General features: G+C 43.6%; 1 protein-coding gene across 2 annotated transcripts; it reads left to right on the forward strand.

The window, feature by feature from the left end:
* Positions 1–583: 583 nt before the first annotated feature.
* BHMT (betaine--homocysteine S-methyltransferase) lies at positions 584–17795 on the forward strand. 2 transcript variants are annotated; one of them, XM_007079813.3, is made up of 8 exons: positions 584–883; positions 1659–1791; positions 8290–8408; positions 9356–9547; positions 9907–10054; positions 13383–13565; positions 15204–15432; positions 17132–17795. In XM_007079813.3, the coding sequence occupies exons 1-8, from the start codon at positions 881–883 to the stop codon at positions 17316–17318; spliced, it is 1194 nt and encodes a 397-aa protein (XP_007079875.1). In that variant the 5' UTR covers positions 584–880; the 3' UTR covers positions 17319–17795. The 2 variants fall into 2 exon arrangements, with proteins under 2 accessions (XP_007079875.1, XP_042845067.1); XM_042989133.1 differs by lacking the exon at positions 13383–13565.
* Positions 17796–18154: the final 359 nt, after the last annotated feature.

The following is an 18154-nucleotide window of genomic DNA, read 5'->3' on the forward strand; positions in this document are numbered from 1 at the left end:
AGAGAACAATCTCGATCCTCTCCTCCACAGGGCAAGTTCCCAGCGAGCCGCGGGACTCAATAAAAAAGCTGGGGGGGGCGTGTTCCCATGCGCAAGGCCAGCGTTGGACGCGCCAAGGCTGGGGAAACCCACCCCGCGCCCAGAACAGGATATAAAGAGCCTGGCTGCGGCGGTGGGGGCAGCTCCCGGTTTCGCGCGGGGTAAAGCTCCCCTCGTCTGTCCGCATCCGTGCCTACTATCCACCGGACACCTCGAAAATGGCACCCGTTGGGGGCAAAAAGGCCAAGAGGGTGAGTCTACAGGGGACCCGAGGGCGCTCTCCATCCCAGCGGTGGCTCTGAGGCTCGACCCACCGGCCCCGCGCCCCAGCGTCAGGAAGTGCAGAGGGGTCCCCAGAGCCCGGCTGTGACCAGAAGGTGCTCTCAGAATTTCTCGGGCAGGACCCCAAGGTGCCTCTGAGCTCCCCCCAACACCCCTGCCCATATCCAGAGCGCGCCCTAGATCTACGTGACCCGGGGGGACACCCCCAGAGCTCCAAGACTCCCAACGTTTTCTGAGTCCCGCACCAGAGCACTACCTCAGAGGTGTGGCTCCTAGACCCACAGGCACGACTTCTCTTCCCGACATTGGTGGGACTAGGGAGCTCCTGGTGGCTTCCGGCTCCCCTGGCCACCCCGCGTCACTGCCCGCGCCGCCGGGCGCGCCCCTCTGCGCCCTGCGTGGGCAGGCCAGGGAGGCGCGCGGCCGCGGCTGCCAGACCGTTTCGTGCCCGCGCCTCGACGGGTGCAGCGGGGCCCCGGGGCCGCCTACCTGCCGCGTTTTGGGGCACGCCGCCGTCCGGGTCCCGCCGCAGCCCCAAGGCTCACTCGTTGGGTGGGCCATGGTAAGTTTGCACCCGCAGTGTGATTTCTGCGATCACAATAAAATCAACCATTCAAGCCTCGGGAAAAAAAAATGGGCACAGGGGCTGTAAGGTATTGAGTAAGGGCTGTTAAAAAGATTGAAAAACCAAAACCCAGCAACTGCACCACCTGATTAACGACAAGCCTATCTCTTTCCTAGTTGGGATGAGCGTTCCAGTCCAGACTGTCTGCCTTGGGCTAGTTTGGGGAGTGGGGGGGAGGGGTGGATGGATAGATGGATGGAGGAACAGACTGACTGTGGGACTATGGTTGGGGCTGGAGGGAGGAAGCAATATACTTGACCCTTGGGTGTCAAAGTACCCTGCCCCCGCCTGGCTGACAGAGGGCCCCAGGGACTGACAGACAGATGGGGCCAGGCCAAATGTAGGGGCTGTTAGAATAAAACTAGCTTTCACCGTTTTAAGAATGTGTGCTTAAGTATTCATCTGAGGCTTTACAATAAAATATTTTCACTTAATCCTTCTGTAGCTATTTCTTCAAAGATAACATCCTCCCACCACATTCTTCAAAACTCTTATTGTGTTCTGAAAGACCCTCACCCCTAGCACATGTATACACATATTTTCATATTTTCATTATACGAGCATTCTGGATTTATAAATACATGTACTTTCCGTGAATTCTAAAGAAATCACACTTCTCAAGAATACCATAGCAAAAGTACTAAAAATAGAAAATTGTCTCAAACTCAAGTAACTCCCTTCCTTTGCCCCCCACCCCCATCTGTAATTTTAGGGCATCCTAGAACGTTTAAATGCTGGAGAAGTTGTGATTGGAGATGGAGGGTTTGTCTTTGCACTGGAGAAGAGGGGCTATGTGAAGGCAGGCCCCTGGACCCCAGAAGCCACAGTGGAACACCCAGAGGCAGGTTGGTGCATATAGCTCTCTTCTAAGTTCTCATAAAAGAATGCGACATCGACCAGTGTAGGAGCATGCCATCAAACACAGACATTCGTGGCACATTGTCCAACATTCATTATTGCCTGCTGGGCACTGTGCTAGGCATGTAAGTATAGATTCACAGGTTGGATGATCGCAATGGCCCTTCCTGTGGCTGTCACCTGTGTTTGCCTCTTGGTTCCTGCCCCTCGCTCTAGGTGAGTGTAGAACCTGGCTCACTGCTTTCCTCTCTGCCCTTCCCTCCCTCACCACTTGGGGTGAGTTCAGTGTCCATGCAGATGATCTGTCCAGAACTCTTCCTGTTAGTGCCTTGATCTCATCTCCAGTTGAACGTTTCCTCCACCCTCCACCTCAGCAATGCACTCCTAGACCTTGCCATCACCCCTAGCTGTCTGCTTTGGAAATCTCAATTATGAGGGCCCCATTTTCTAACCACCACCTTCTTTCTATCTTTCCTGCCGACTCTAATTCTCCCACTCCTCAGCCTTACCAAGATTCTCAGTCCTTCATCCCTTCCATGTCAGCATTTATTATCTATTCTGTCCCCACGTGTTCATCCCCCCTCCTTACCGACTTTAAGTTCCATGGCACGGCATCACTCACCGTCTGGTAGATAAGCCCTCCTCCATTGTACGTTTGCCAACTAGTTAAATGCATTATATACTAGCCCCATCCTATTTAAGTTCAACTATCTACCTGCCCTGCACCCCTACCCATGGACCTTATTCTCACTTTACTCTTTTGACCACAGATCTCTTACGGGGACATACAAAGAGGGGAGGTGAGATGGAACATGAGGGAGATAATGCTGTCTTACAAGGCTTCTGCATCAACCTAAAGCAAGGGGGAAGCCTTCATTTATTTTTTTTTAATGTGTATTTATTTATTTTGAGAGAGAGTGAGAGCAGGGGAGGGTCAGAGAGAGAGAGAGAGAGAGAGAGAGAGAGAGAGAGAGAAGGAATCCCAAGCAGGCTCCACACTGTCAACACAGAGCCCAATGCGAGGCTCTATCCTCAGAACCGTGAAATCATGACCTGAGCCAAAATCAAGAGTCAAACCTTAACCAACTGAGCCACTCAGGTGCCCCAAACATTAATCTTTAAAAGAGAGAAATGGGCCACTTCTGCAGTCCCAGAGAGTTCAGGGAGGAATCTGGGTTTTTAAGGTTATGAGTGAATCCACCCATATGTCTTCACCCCAATCTCAGGGTCCTTTGTCTTCCTGATCAGACCCTGACTGTGGCAGTAGAAGCCTTCTGTGGTTGATGATTCAACCTCTCTGACTCTCTGCTCCCTGTATAATTTAGTCCTGGGCCAGATCCTCAGCTTTTCTGCTTGCTATAGCTACAAGAGGTGTTTCTTTATATACCACCCAGGAGATCCTCAGACTTTCAGACGTTGTCTTGAACTGGTGATGAATCACCCTTAACCTTTCATTGCCTTTCTCCAGTATGTTGGTGGTACCCAACAATAGCCATCCGATTCTAAAGTCTTTATAATTACTACTTCCTCTGAACCTCTCAAACATTTGAGATAGTACACCTGGTAGTACATTCCCGTCTAAGGGCATCTCATTCTAGTTCACCACAGGTGAAAGTTTTTAAACAATTGTACCACTAGAGCATGCTGGGAACTCTGTCGCCCATGATGAGCTAGGTACTCATTACCAGCTGGCCAGAAGTGGAGATTTGTGCTCAGGAGTTTTAATGAGGAGTGCATTTATGAAATAACACTTCTAAGGGAGTGAGGGAAGCAGGATTGGGCAGAGGGAGGAATTACACTGTAATGCAGTTGTAACAGAGGCTTTGGCCAATTCCTCAGGAAGCTCTGGAGTTGGACAGGTGCTTCAGAGTACCCCCAAATTGAGACCGGGGAGCTGGATCTTTGTTCTCTCCTTACCAATAGACCAAGCTTTGCATGCGAACTATCAACCCTCTCCTCTTGTAGGAGAGAGCTTAGGCCCTGGGCAAAGAAGCAACCTTTGGCTTAGGGCACTTCCTAGAGAAGGTCTCAGAGGACAGCTAACAGTAGTCAACACTGTGAAAGAAGTGGACTCTTTCAGAGGAAACTGGAGGAAAATTTCTTGTGAATATTATACAGATTGAACAGTTGTCTTTAATGTTTATTAAAGAGCATATTTCAGTGAACTCAGTGATAAGGGATAGAAACTAACAAAGCATATAAACTGAGAGACAGTACAGCTTTACAATTAAGCATACCGATTTTGGATTCAGGCTAATTGAATCAAATTTTGACAGCCACTAGGCTGTGTGACCTTGGGGAAATTACTTAGCTTCTCTGGGACTCAGATTCCTCTTCTATAAAACTGAGATAATATTGACATCTACTTCAAAGGTTATAAGAATTAAATAAGTTGTATATAAAGTCTTTAAAATAGTGCCTGATGCATGTTAAACACTACAGGTATTAACTATTATTAAATTCATTGTTTCTTCTCTTGATAATATCTTATATAATATCTAGATAATAACTTCTCTATTTCTGCTAGAGAAGTACAGAAATTTTGTGTTCAAATCACACTATCCTGAAATAGTATTCAAAGGAAGAGGGCTATAGTCACACTGTTAAACCCAGCAAATATACACAACTTTCATATTTCCAAATAAATGTAGAAATAATGCTGTGTTCTACCCCTGAAGGAAGGAAGAAGGAAGGGAGGGAGGAATTCAGTAGGCTCGGGAAGCTAAAACAGCAGTAGTCCTCAAATTTTTATTGTACCAGCAGTCGGTTAAAAATTATAGGTTCCCAGCCTCCACTTAGACATTTGGATCTATTAGGTCTGTGAGTGGGTCCAGGAACCTGCATATTTATAATTGTCCCCAGGTGATAGCAAGGTGAACCATGCTTTGGGAAGCATTGCCATTAAAGGGTTTTAAGGAACACAATGGAATAATTAAGATACAAGAATGAGGTTTTAAAATATATCTATGGTCTGTTTCTTATTTTATTTTTTAATGTTTATTTATTTTTAAGAGAGAGAGACAGAGTGCGAGCAGGGGCAGAGCAGAGAGAGAGGGAGACACAGAATCTGAAGCAGGCTCCACACTCTGAGCTGTCAGCAGGGCTCGAACCCACAAACCATGAGATCATGACCTGAGCTGAAGAAGTCAGACGCTTAAACGAGTGAACCACCCAGGCGCCCCTCTATGGTTTGTTTCTTAAGGTCAGCTTGCTGGGTTAGACTCAATGAAATATTTCTTGAGCCAAGCTGATATTAATGATAAGCTACCTTTGTGCAAACTCTGCCATGTAAATAAAAGAAGGCTTTTATTTAAACCACAAGCTTTGAGGGGCGCCTAGATGGCTCAGTTGGTTAAACGTCGACTTTGGCTCAGGTCATGATCTTACGGTTTGTGAGTTTGAGCTCTATGTCCGGCTCTGTGCTGACAGCTCAGAGCCTGGAGCCTGCTTCGGATTCTGTGTCTCCCTCTCTCTCTTCCCCTTCCCTGCTCACATTCTGTCTCTCTCAAAAATAAATAAACATTAAAAAAATTTTTTTAAACCACAAGCTTCAATTTTATAAGTCACATTTTTTTTTTAAGTTATGCATTAGAGGAGTTCGAGAGAAACTGCTCTGATATTGATTTTACTTTTATTAGTGCAGAAACAACATGTTTATCACTTGGCCCTCTGTTTCTTGAGTTTTTTTGTCTTATTTTAAGTGGACTAATTCTCCTACTAAAGTCTATGCCAAAAATTGTGGTTCTTGTACCCAGTGGAATTAGCAAAGAATTAAGGTTTGCTGGATCTGGAGTGGCATAGGGAATCTGAATCCATATTAATTGCCCCCATGTGAGTCTAAGTGGGGTTATGCTTTTGAGAAGCTCTGCAGCTTTAAGAAGCATAGAAGAATATCAAATTGATTAAGAGCAAGGAGTTGGGTCACTGCCTTCTGGCAAAATTTAACAGAAGGGTATAAAATGCAGTGTAAAATATACATATACACAATTTGCCCGCTATTCCAGGGGTTTTTTTTTAATTATTTTTTTTTAATTTTTTTTTGTAATGTGTATTTATTTTTGACAGAGACAGAGACAGAGACAGAGACAGAATGCAAGTGGGTTAGGGGCAGAGAGAGAGGGAGACACAGAATCCGAAGCAGGCTCCAGGCTCCGAGCTGTCAGCACAGAGCCTGACGCGGGGCTTGAACTCACCAGCTGTGAGATCACGACTGGAGCCGAAGTCGGACGCTCAACCGACTGAGCCACCCAGGCACCCCTATTCCAGGGTTTTTAAACAGAGTTTCTAAAAATCCACCCAAGGACCCCCTGGGTAGATTTCCCAATTATAAGCCATCTCATCCTAGTGCATGGGAAACCCCATCTATAGGCCCTTCACCCTGCTCCAACCACAGCAGCTCTGTGTTTGATTGATAAACAGGGACTGTGTATGAAGTGTTAATTGGTTCCTTTTGCTAATTAAAACAAGTTTTAGTGGCGCCTGGGTGGCTAAGTCGCTTAAGTCTCCAACTCTTGGTTTCAGTTCAGGTCATGATCTCACAGTTGGTGGGTTCAGTCTGCACATGGAGCCCTGCCCGTCCGGCTCCACACTGACAACACGGAACCTGCTTGGGATTCTCTCGCTCTCAGAATAAATAAACTTCAAAAAACAAAAAAGAAAAACAAAACAAGTTTGAAGTTTCCTCATTTAAGCAAGCTTCTAAGTTCCCACTCAGGACTAGAGTTTCCAGGCTTAGAAACCCATTTTCTGAAATTCAAAAGCTCTTTTGCTTCACTTTTTGGCTCACTGAAAAACAAAACTGAGCTTCCTATGTTCTCTGCCCTCTACTAGGTAGCTAGGATGCAAAGACACCAGACTCCTCTTCCATAAAGGGCTAAGGGCTCCAGTGTCCTAATAATTTCCTAGCCTCTAATGCAGTCCCTCCCAGACCTTTTGACTTTTAACCTTCTTACTTTTAAAGGCCTCTGAAATGTCAAAATAGATTTCAGGGGCTGACACAGGATTGCTGACTTCTTACTTTGCCCAGTTGATTCTCCTGACAAAAACGAACACCTGTGAAGTCTCACGATCATTTTATAAAAACAGCATTTTGGGGCACCTGGATGGCTCAGTCAATTGAGCATGCAACTCTTGATTTCGGCTCAGGTCATGATCCCTGGGCCATGGGATTGAGCCCCACATTGGGGCTCCATGCTGAGTGTGGAGCCTGCTTAAGATTCTCTCTGCCCCTCTCCCTGGCTCACACTCTCTCTAAGATAAACAAATAGGGTTGCCTGGGTGGGTGTCAGTTGAGTGTCCAACTTTGGCTCAGGTCCTGGTCTTGTGGTTCATGGTTCTTGAGTTCGGGTACCATGTGCAACTTATTGCTGTCATTGGAGCCTGCTTCAGACCCTCCACCCTCTTCCCTCTGTCTGCCCTCACCTGTGGGCACTCTCACCTGAGAGGCTCCTGGGCACTCTCTATCTCAAAAATAAAACAAAATATCAGCATCATAAATAGATAGATAGATAGATAGATAGATAGATAGATAGATAGATAGATAGATAGATAAAATAGAGCATTTTCCCAGTCATAGTCTTTATTTTTATTTCCCAAAATAAAGTAGAGCATTTTGGTGGTTTTCAACAAAACTGCAGATAAGAATCAGTTGGAGAAACACACACACACAAAATCTATGCCCTGCCCCCACAGCGATTAAATTAGAATATTTGCGAATTTGGCCCTAGCATCCATTGGTTTTAAAAAGCTTGCAGAGTGTCTAATGGGGAACCAGAGTTTAGGACTACTATTTAAAGCAAAGGTAGTTCCTTAAAATGAGTTTATTTGATCAAATGGGGGGGAAAGCCCCATATTTTCTTTAGCCTGTAAAAACTATTCATCCACAGACGTATGCTTGGGAACCTTGCTCCAATTCTTAGTCCACTCTACTACCAAAATTATCTTTCAAAAACAGTGAACCAATAACATCATTCAATTGCTTACAAACTGCTGGTGTTTCTCCAAACCTGTGGTCTGCAGCCCAGACTCCTTAGGATGATGTTCTAGGCCCTTGGTACTCTGTCAGCCGGCCCACCTCTCCACCTGCCTCTCCTACTACTTCTCTTATACATCCTCAACTCCAGCTTCTCAGACTACGTGCTGCACCCCCAAATGCCAAGCCTACTCCTGCCTCCTTTATGTTCAAGCCCTTACCTCTGTAGGGAATGCCTTTCCCCACTTTCTCTGCCCAGCAAAAATGTTCAAATGATGATTCCTCCCTTGTGGGATCTCCCTCTTCCCTTCACCGCACGTGCATGGTAGAAATAATCTCTTCTTCTTAACGAGAGACCCCAGAGCTACCTCTCATTAGCCCCCAGCATGCACCAATGCCCAGCAACCAGGAATGTGAGCAGATGTTTTCACATCTGTTTATGTGATAGCCTTTTGAGAACATCACGGGTGATAAACTGATAGTAATTAATACCTCTCCTCATTTAATCTCCCAGTTCGCCAGCTTCATCGAGAGTTCCTCAGAGCTGGATCCAATGTCATGCAAACCTTCACCTTTTATGCAAGTGAAGACAAGCTGGAGAACAGGGGAAACTATGTTGCAGAGAAAATATCCGTGAGTAAAACCATACATGGCATTCTTAGAAGGGCCTAGTAGACACATATGTCATCACAGAAGTTCTTGTAGAGAAAAATGTTGTGCCGCTTCAGGGTTTTTAGATAACACAGAAATGAGGTATGTGTGAACAACTCTTCTAGGTTTTAGCTGGAGTCCTCAAAATTGACAGAAAAGCATTTAATGAAGCAGGTCAAAGAAGGGGGTGGTTAATGATGAGCGATTCTCTCAGTCTCCTAAGTTGCTGAGAGGGTAACCTAACAAATTCTTACACCCTTAAAGGTTTTTAATGTGGCACAGTGTAGGGGAAGGGTCAAAGGCACAAGGGGGCAGTGACCCTGGAATCTTCCTGGCTCAGCTATAATCAACCTTGTTGTGTTGGGCAAACCATTCAACTATGCCATCAAAGCGACAACTTCTTGATCCCTAAAATGAAAAAGAAGTTCCAACATTCCATGAGTCTGTGTGACTTACAGCACCGGGGTTTAGTGAAGACAAGTGTCAATTTTTAATGCCTACGTAATTAGAAAATACCTTGTGATTATCTGTTAATTAAGAAAATACATAATGACAAAAAGTCATGAATTCTGTCATCATTTTAATGATGTCATCATCAACATCGTCATCACCACTATTTGCTAGATATTTCTCTAAGTGCAGCTTAGGCATTAGAAGATACCAGATCCTTTTATTTAAGATTTTTACCCTCTCCCAGATCATTAGTATGTAATATCCTATATGCTATCATTGGATTTATTGTTTTCATTACTACTATTGGTGTTGTTACTGCAAATTGTTCAACTTGGTAATATGAACTATTCTGTCCCTGTTATTTTCTAGAATAAAATCTCTATTGTAACATACAACTGAGATGTGGATATTTGAATAATAATTTGGTTTCAACTTCACATGAAAATGTTGATATATCATATAATCATCCATTTTAGGGGCAGAAAGTCAATGAAGCTGCTTGTGACATTGCCCGGCAAGTGGCTGATGAGGGAGATGCTTTGGTGGCAGGAGGTGTGAGCCAGACGCCTTCGTACCTTAGTTGCAAGAGTGAAGCTGAAGTTAAGAAAGTATTTCAGCAACAGTTAGAGGTCTTTTTGAAGAAGAATGTGGATTTCTTGATTGCAGAGGTAAACGAAGATATCACCAAAGATGAGACATAGACGCTTAGTACATTTTCTCTACCTTTTGCTTTTGTGGGGAGCAGGGGAGATTAGGTGCCAATCATGGCTAGCAATATTTAGTATTAAAATCTTTTTTCCAATTTAAGCTTTCTAGTGAATTTGATTCACTTAATCTAATAAAGTGTTCTTCAAACCTTTTGACTGCAATTCACAGTCATCAACGGTCTGTGGCATTTAAAAAATGCTAATGGGTCACACTCAAAATGTGAAGATGATTCAACTAGTGATAATTATTAAGCAGTAAAACACGTTTTCTAACTGGGGAGAAACAAGAATAAAAGTATGTCAACCTGATCTTATTTCAGTATTTTGAACATGTGGAAGAGGCTGTGTGGGCAGTCGAAGCCTTGAAAGCATCCGGGAAACCTGTGGCAGCTACCATGTGCATCGGCCCAGAGGGAGATTTGCATGGCGTCAGCCCTGGCGAGTGTGCAGTGCGCCTTGTTAAAGCAGGTGATGACGCATTTTGACCAGTTTGCAATTAGTGAGTCTTTTAAAATTACGTAAGGGACACCTGGGTGGCTCAGTTGGTTATGAGTTCTACTTCCGCTCAGGTCATGATCTCACTGTGTGGTTCCTGGGTTGGAACCCGCATGAGCCTCTGGGCTTTGAGCCCGCAAAGACTGCTTCGAATCCCCCGCCTCCCTCTCTCCCTGCCCCTCCCCCAAACTGGCTTTCACACGCACATTCTTTCTTGCTCTCAAAAAATAAAATAAACAAATAATAAAATTACATACAAATGTAGGTCCACCTGTTAGTCCTATATACTACTTTTGCTTAAAGGAAAACAAAATTTGCTCTTCCAGGAGTATTGATAATAATATTGAGTCCAAAAGAGAAAAAAGTAAAATAAAGTAAAAAGTACACACACCAGCCTTTTCAAAGGGGCCACTAGACCTACACTGAAGGTTTAATACCTAGAAATGAGAAGAGTTTCAGTAAATCAAAAGGAGCATTAGAAAAACATGTTTTATTTTAAACCTAAATTGAGGCCTTTAAACACATACAAAAAGCAAAGCATATCAGACTTAAAAGTTCAGTTGTTTTCTTTGCCAGAGTTTTTCCATTTTCGTAAATTACTGATACGCTTTGCTTTTTGTAATCGGTATAATGAACTTAAAATAATTTGGTATGAAATACTGACTAACTTATCTTTTTCAATAATTTCCATTCCTAACATTGGGTTTCATTTCAATTAGGGAAAACTCACAAAATGTTTTCAAAGCTGCCTCACTTTATTATTCTTTTCAATGTTTATCTTTGAGAGAGAGAGAGAAGGCAGGAGAGCTGGGGAGGGGCAGAGAGAATCCAAAGCAGGCTCCAGGCTCTGAGCTGTCAGCACAGGGCCCAACGTGGGGCTTGAAGCCACGAACCTCGAGACCATGACCCAGGCCGAAGTCAGACACCCAACCCACTGAGCCACCCAGGCGCCCGTCAAAGCTGCCTCATTTTAAATGCAAGGCATAGCTCAGGGTCAGTGGAAGAGTCCAACTCACTCTGAGGAACAGAGACACTATGTTTGGCCACGTTTCATTTCTGATTTTTATCCAACTCCTGATATTTCATAAAAGTCACTTCATACTTGTCATTAACAATAACAATTATTTAGATTTAGGAATGAGGCTATATAATCCTAAATTTTGGGGGGGGAAATGTGACAATGGGGGGGGGGAGGAGAAGCAAGTTAACTTGTTTCAAAAAGATCAGAAAAGGCTTTCATGACCCCTATTGTTAATTGGCAGAGATTCGTGGCCTGCATCTAATTCTGCCCCCATCATTCCATTCAAGGTAGGTGGCCATGGTGCTTGACATCACTGTGCCACTTATCTCTTTTGTGTATCGCTTTAATGTCTGACTCACTAGACTGTAAGGTCAAAGAAGGCAGAGACTGTGTCTGTCTGGCTCAGCACTGAGTGCCCTGTGCCTAGCACAGCACCTGGCACAAAATAGGTCCTTAATTAATATCAGCCTAATAACTCCAGTCCATCTTCCAATGTTAGCTCAAATTCTACCTCCACATCCCTATACATCACCACACATACCCCAAGTAAACACTCCCTCCTCTCAGCAACTAGAACACTTTCTACTTACACCACTCATTTGGAATATCCTCGGTGAGCATCTTCTAATCTGTGAGAACATTATTAGGGTTCTGTAGTGAAATATATTTAGAAAGTGCTGTGTTAAATCAAGTCACACAGGTCTCTTTACTACAGAATTTCTCAGAGCCTTAGTGCTTGCTTAGGCGGTGCATATACTTAAAATTGGAAAAATACACAGAATTTCTCAGAGCCTTTGTTTGTGTATAGCAGCAGTCTCCAAGAAGGGGATATAGGAAACAGCTACTTCCTCACGAGTGACCATAGAGCCTTGTTTTCAGGGAGCAAACCTAAGGAAGCCCTTTGTGTCAAACCTTATGAAACCCTTGGTGTCAGGGACCATGTCCTATATTTATATTTCTCTATAATCCCTTAAAAGGACTCTTATACCTAATAGATATCCAAGAGGTAACCAACATAGGATTAATTCATTAGTGTAATGAGGTCAAACAAGGAAAGAGAAACTCTGGCAGCAGAACATCCAAAAAAAGAAGAAGATGATGATGATGATGATGATGATGATGATGATGAAGAAGAAGAAGAAGAAGAAGGAGGAGGAGGAGGAGGAGGAGGAGGAAGAGGGGAAAGAGGAGAAGAAGGAGAAGGAAAAGAAGAAGCAGCAGAAGAAAGAAAGAAAGAAAGAAAGAAAGAAAGAAAGAAAGAAAGAAAGAAAGAAAAAAGAAAGTAAAGGTAGTCAAGATCCAAGTGAAGATATTAAGTAAGCTGTTGAATATTTAAGTCTGGGACCCAAAGGAGAGGTCACGGTTAGAGAGAGAAATTTGGAGAGTTCTGGATATAGATCATACTGAAAGCCCTGGGACTGGAAAGGAAATGTAGGAGAAGAAAAGATGGCCCACTGGGACCCTAGGACATTGCAAGATTGAAAGGTTTAACCTTGAGGGGGTTGGCACCTAACGCCCAAAGAAAGCAGCCAGTGAGGTAGGAGCACCACTGAGAGAGCATGAGAAGCCAAGAGAAGGGGAGTGTTGATGAAGGAGGGGATGGCCCACTAGGATGATGCTGCCCAGACATTGCGTCAGATGAGAACAGAGGGACAACAACTGGATTTGGTAAGATCAAGGTCACTGGTGCTCTTGAACAAAAAACTGATTCAGAGAAATAACAGGAGGGAGGATTGGAACAAGAATGAAGGAGCAAACTGCAGACCCAGCCCAGTGAAAACCGCTGAGATGCTTGCCCCTGAACGCTGGATGCCGTGGCTTGTGGCATAGGCTTAGCTGCTCCCAGAATCTGGATTAGTGATATTTTTAAATTGGCCTGATGAAAGGGAACACTGATCTTCAAGTGAGTGGTATGGTAACCACGAGCTGGGAGTGTTAAAAAATTATTGTGTCAAGATTGAAAAGTTGACTTCTAAAATTCGTAGTTAAAAAAAAACAAGCTCTAATAATGATTTTTTGGAAAAAAGATGGACAGCCAAGTGTACATAAATGACACTTCAGTTGTAACAGATTCTTCACAACACTTTTCCCAGAAAGCCCTTGCTGCCTGTTAGTAATCATTCCCATGCAGAAGTAAGCTAGGTTCGCAAGGAAGCAAGAATCAAAGGCTGTATTTGTAATTGACTGTTTCAAATAAAAGCTCCTTGATTAAGAGAGGAGAGTTGGGGCCACTGGTTATCTGATAAATCCCTAAAGCTCAGTTGTTCTTCCCACTTGCAGGAGCTTCCATCGTTGGCGTGAACTGCCATTTTGACCCCACAATTAGTTTACAAACAGTGAAGCTCATGAAAGAAGGCTTGGAGGCTGCCCGACTGAAAGCCCACCTGATGAGTCAGCCCTTGGCCTACCACACTCCTGACTGCAACAAGCAGGGATTTATTGATCTACCAGAATTCCCCTTTGGTAAGACAGACATTTTATAAATTATCTCAATGTCTTGATGTTTGACAAATTCCACATCTATAGCCATAGAGCTTTGTCACAGCAAAGAAATGGCAGCATATCTCATCTCTTGCCCTCAGTGTCTCTCCCTGCAGCCAAAAGCCCTTTGATATTTGACCACAGTAGAAGGAAAAGATGGAACCGACAAGCAAAAAAGATCTCTGAACCTTTTAGCTGTAGGCTGGTAAAAAGGATGCCCTTCTGGGTGCGATCAGCAAAGACTTTGGTTCTGGTTCCAGCTCCGTCGCCGAGTTATGTAACCTTAGCAAAACCACTTAGTTCTAAACCTTAATTTTCTCATCAGAAGAATTAAAAGGATGGACCGGGTTATGTCCAAGTTACTTTTCCCCTGTTCTTGAGGGCAAGGAGGAGATACCATCACTAGGTTACTGTATAACAACTTTGAATGAAGAGGCTGAGCAGATGCAGGGAGGGAATACTTGGCAGTCTAGGAAAAGGGGTCAAGCATGTGTGGGAAGTCGGGTGTGTCCACCTGAAAATCCAGCCAGAGGGGCACCTGGGTGGCTCAGTCGGTTGGGCGTCCGACTTCGGCTCAGGTCACGATCTCGCAGTCCATGAGTTCGAGCCCCGCGTCGGGCTCTGGGCTGATGGCTCAGAGCCTGGAGCCTGCTTCCGATTCTGTGTCTCCCTCTCTCTCTGCCCCTCCCCCGTTCATGCTCTGTCTCTCTCTGTCTCAAAAATAAATAAAAAACGTTAAAAAAAAAAAAAAAAAAAAAAGAAAAGAAAATCCAGCCAGAGAGATCACCAGGGTCAGAGTTTGGCCAGCTTCTACTCCATTCTAAGGTCCTTAGATACTATATTTTATAGGGACCCTCAGAGAAGTAAGGTATTATAACATAATCCATCTAGAAGAACCATGGATAAAGAATGGCAAAGCGTCTGTGTTATTGGCATAGAACAAATTATCGCAAAATTTAGTGCCTTTAAACAACAAACAGTTATTATATCTCAGAGTTTCTGTGGGTCATGAATTTGGGAGCAGCCTAGCTGGATAGTTTTTGCTCAGCATCCCTTATGAGGTTGCAGTCCAGATACTGGTCAGGTTTGTAGTCCTCTGAAGACCTGATGAGAGCTAGGGAATCTACTTCCAAGCTCCCTTTGTTGGCTGTTGGGAATAGGTATTAGTGTCTTGCTGTTCTATTAAACAGAACTAGAGGCCTCAGTTCCTTAAAATATTGGCCTTACCATTGTGATGCTTGAGTATTCTCACAACATGCAGTTGTTCAAAGAGAACAAGAGAGATGGAGACAGAAACCATAATGCCTTGTATAACCTAGCCTCAGAAGTCACCAACCATGCCTTCTGACCTATTCTATTGGTCTCTCAGACCAACCTGATATGAGAGGGGACTACACAGGGTAAAGACATAAGAGGGCAGGAATCAATGGGAACCATCTTGAAGGTTGGCTATCACAGCATTTAAAAATGGACATGTAAACGCCAATTAGCTAATAATTTTAAAAAGTAAAGAAGCGAATGTTAACAACTTATTTAATTCAGTTCTTGAAAATTACATACTTATTATAGCTATTCATTTTGAATATTTTTTTAAAAAAAGAATTCACTCCATTACTACAGGACTGGAGCCCAGAGTTGCAACAAGATGGGACATTCAGAAATATGCCAGAGAGGCCTACAAGCTGGGGGTCAGATACATTGGTGGGTGCTGTGGATTTGAGCCCTACCACATCCGGGCGATTGCAGAAGAGCTGGCCCCAGAAAGGGGATTTTTGCCGCCAGCTTCAGAAAAGCATGGCAGCTGGGGAAGTGGTTTGGATATGCACACCAAACCATGGATTAGAGCCAGGTAAGAACCTTTAAACTGTATTTGCCAAACCAAACTCATTTGGATTATGAGTATGTCCAAGTGAGGTCACAACAAAGAGTATAGATAATTTGCTGCATGATGATAAATAATGTTATCCTCCTTAAATTCTTTCATAGAGATGTTTATAAAATAGCCTATGTAGTGATCTCTGGCTTTAGAATATAAGTAATATAAATTGCAATGAAGTGTGATTTCATGTTCTGGGCTAGAACCATGTGGTAGACACTGAACAACATTTAATCAATTGGTTGTTAAGATTTAAGTATGAGTTAGGACACCTGGGTGACTCAGTCCATTGGACATCTGACTCTCGGTTTTAGCTCATCTCATGGTTTGTGAGTTCAAGCCCTGTGCTGAGCCTCGCATTAAGCCCCACGTAGGGCTCCATGCTAAAAGCATGGAGTCTGCTTGGGATTCTCCTCTGCCTCTCTCTCTGCCCTTCCTCTGCTCACTCATGCTGTCTCTCTCTCTCTCTGTCTCTCAAAATAAATAAATAAACTTAAAAATTGTTTTAGTAAAAAGATTTAAGTATAAATTAAATGTAAAAAATATTAATTAAGTGCTTGTTCTGTGCCAACCACAATCTTGGAGCTGGGAATACAGTGGAGAATAAAATAGGTCTTTGCCCTCAGAGCTTACACCCCAGTGGGGGAGATGAACAATAAACAAATATTTTACATTGGGCAATGTGCAAGGCACTGGGAAAATACACATGAAAAGCTGGCTAGAGAATCTCAGTCTACTGGGGAAAGTGGGTAAGAAAGCCAATGTATTATACTGCAGTAACTGCTTTGGTAGAAGCACAGATTTAGAAAGTGACAAGAGAAAGGAATGGCCATCTCTGCCAAATAGAAAGATATTTTAGAGGAAGGGATTTTGGGGGGCTGTATTTTGAAGGGCTAAGTAGCCACGAGATAAAGAAGAGGGTGGGGGACGAGCACCAAGCAGAGGGGCAGTTCCACTCCATTCAGCTAATATTGATTGTATACAACTATATCAAGACACGGGTGTGGACACAGAAGTAGCAAGAACAAGGCATAGGCCTGTCCCCAAGGAGTTAACAGACTAGTAGGCAGAGAGACAAACAGGTGAGTTCAAGTTGGCTTAGCAAGTTCAAGTTGGCTTAGCAAGTTCAAGTATGAAGATATGCAAAGGTGCTATGGGGTCTGAGCTAATGGCCCAGGAGGGCAAAAGGCAGAGGAGGGTGAATGAAGAATTTCTTTTTTGTGTTTTAAATGTCTATTGATTTATTTTGAGAGAGAAGACGAACAGGGTAGGGAGGTAGTGAAGGAGGGCAGGGGTGGGGGGGGGAGGTAGAGAGAGAGAGAGAGAGAGAGAGGAAAGAGAGGATCCCAAGCAGGCTCCATGCCAGAGGGTGGAGCCCCACACGGGGCTTGATCTCACAGTTGTGAGATCATGACCTGAGCAGAAATCAAGAGTAGGACGCTTAACCAACTGAGCCACCCAGGCACCCCATTTGTATGCATATATTTAAAAAAATAATTTCAAAGTAATTTTAGCCTATAGAGCCTTAAAAAAATTGTAGTTCAGATTAATAAATGTGTTTTAATGGACATACTCTCAAGAGTCCAAAGACAGCTCTGTGGAGGTATATTCTAGCTCAGTGACATAGATACAGATGCTCAGGAAGGAGTCTAATGTGTGTTTGTTCACCCAGGGCCAGGAAGGAATACTGGGAGAATCTTCGGATAGCCTCGGGCAGGCCATACAACCCTTCAATGTCAAAGCCTGATGCCTGGGGGGTGACCAAAGGAACAGCTGAGCTGATGCAGCAGAAAGAAGCCACCAGTGAGCAGCAGCTCAGAGAGCTCTTTGAAAAACAGAAATTCAAATCTGCACAGTAACCTCAGTGGAAACCATCTTCAGTGACTTTTATGTTTGGGCCACAGTTCCCCCAAATCAGGAAAAGACGGTTTAAAAGCAATGCTTATGTTAATGCTAGGCTACACATAAAACTGGTAGGAGCTGAACAATACAGAACTATAAATAATAGAACTTGACGATTTTAAAAGTATCATTTAGAAATTTACTTACAAGCAAAATAAATAAGAAATACATCTTAAGCAGTTTCCCTTATACCAAGTATAAGGTATTAGGGAAATCACTGTGGCCAAGGAAAAGTTATTCAGATATTCATTCCTACTTCAAGATGTTTGCAGCCTAGTAAGGAGAATGAGACAGGAGCTGTCATGACAGATAAAGTGCTATAGGGAAGTGACTTCCAAGTCCTTTTGAACATGACCCTTAGTAAGAAACAAAAGTTATCGAATAACCCAGTAAAGCACATACTATACAACCACTGAAATAAAATGTGAGATCCATTTTGGCATTTTCTATTCTATTCCTTTCCATCCTATCTCAGTGATAAAACATGCTAGTTGCGACCCTACAAATTGATTTTATGACCCATTAGTGGGTTTTGACCCACGGTTTGAAAAACAACTGTTATGGAACACTTGAGATATGGGGATTTTGCTAGTTCTTTAAGTTTGTTCTTAGCAAATCACTCATGTGGGACCTGATCAATAAGTATCAAAAGACCAGAATCCTGCTCTCAGAGTTCCAGAGTTGTTCTCTCTCTTTCCTGACCCATTTCTACTGCTAAAAAATGTATAGACCAATGGGGAGGGGAAAGGAGGCATCAGTATCTAGATTTTCTCCATCCTGCTCAAAAATGGAT

The sequence above is a fragment of the Panthera tigris genome, chromosome A1 (assembly GCF_018350195.1).
Source record: "Panthera tigris isolate Pti1 chromosome A1, P.tigris_Pti1_mat1.1, whole genome shotgun sequence".
Taxonomy (NCBI): Eukaryota; Metazoa; Chordata; class Mammalia; order Carnivora; family Felidae; genus Panthera; species Panthera tigris.

Excerpts from the sequence above, each read along its gene's own strand:
- BHMT (XM_007079813.3), top strand. Across the intron at positions 9,548-9,906 it reads TGGATTTCTTGATTGCAGAG|TATTTTGAACATGTGGAAGA; the intron begins GTAAACGAAGAT and ends ATCTTATTTCAG. Across the intron at positions 10,055-13,382 it reads AGTGCGCCTTGTTAAAGCAG|GAGCTTCCATCGTTGGCGTG; the intron begins GTGATGACGCAT and ends TCCCACTTGCAG.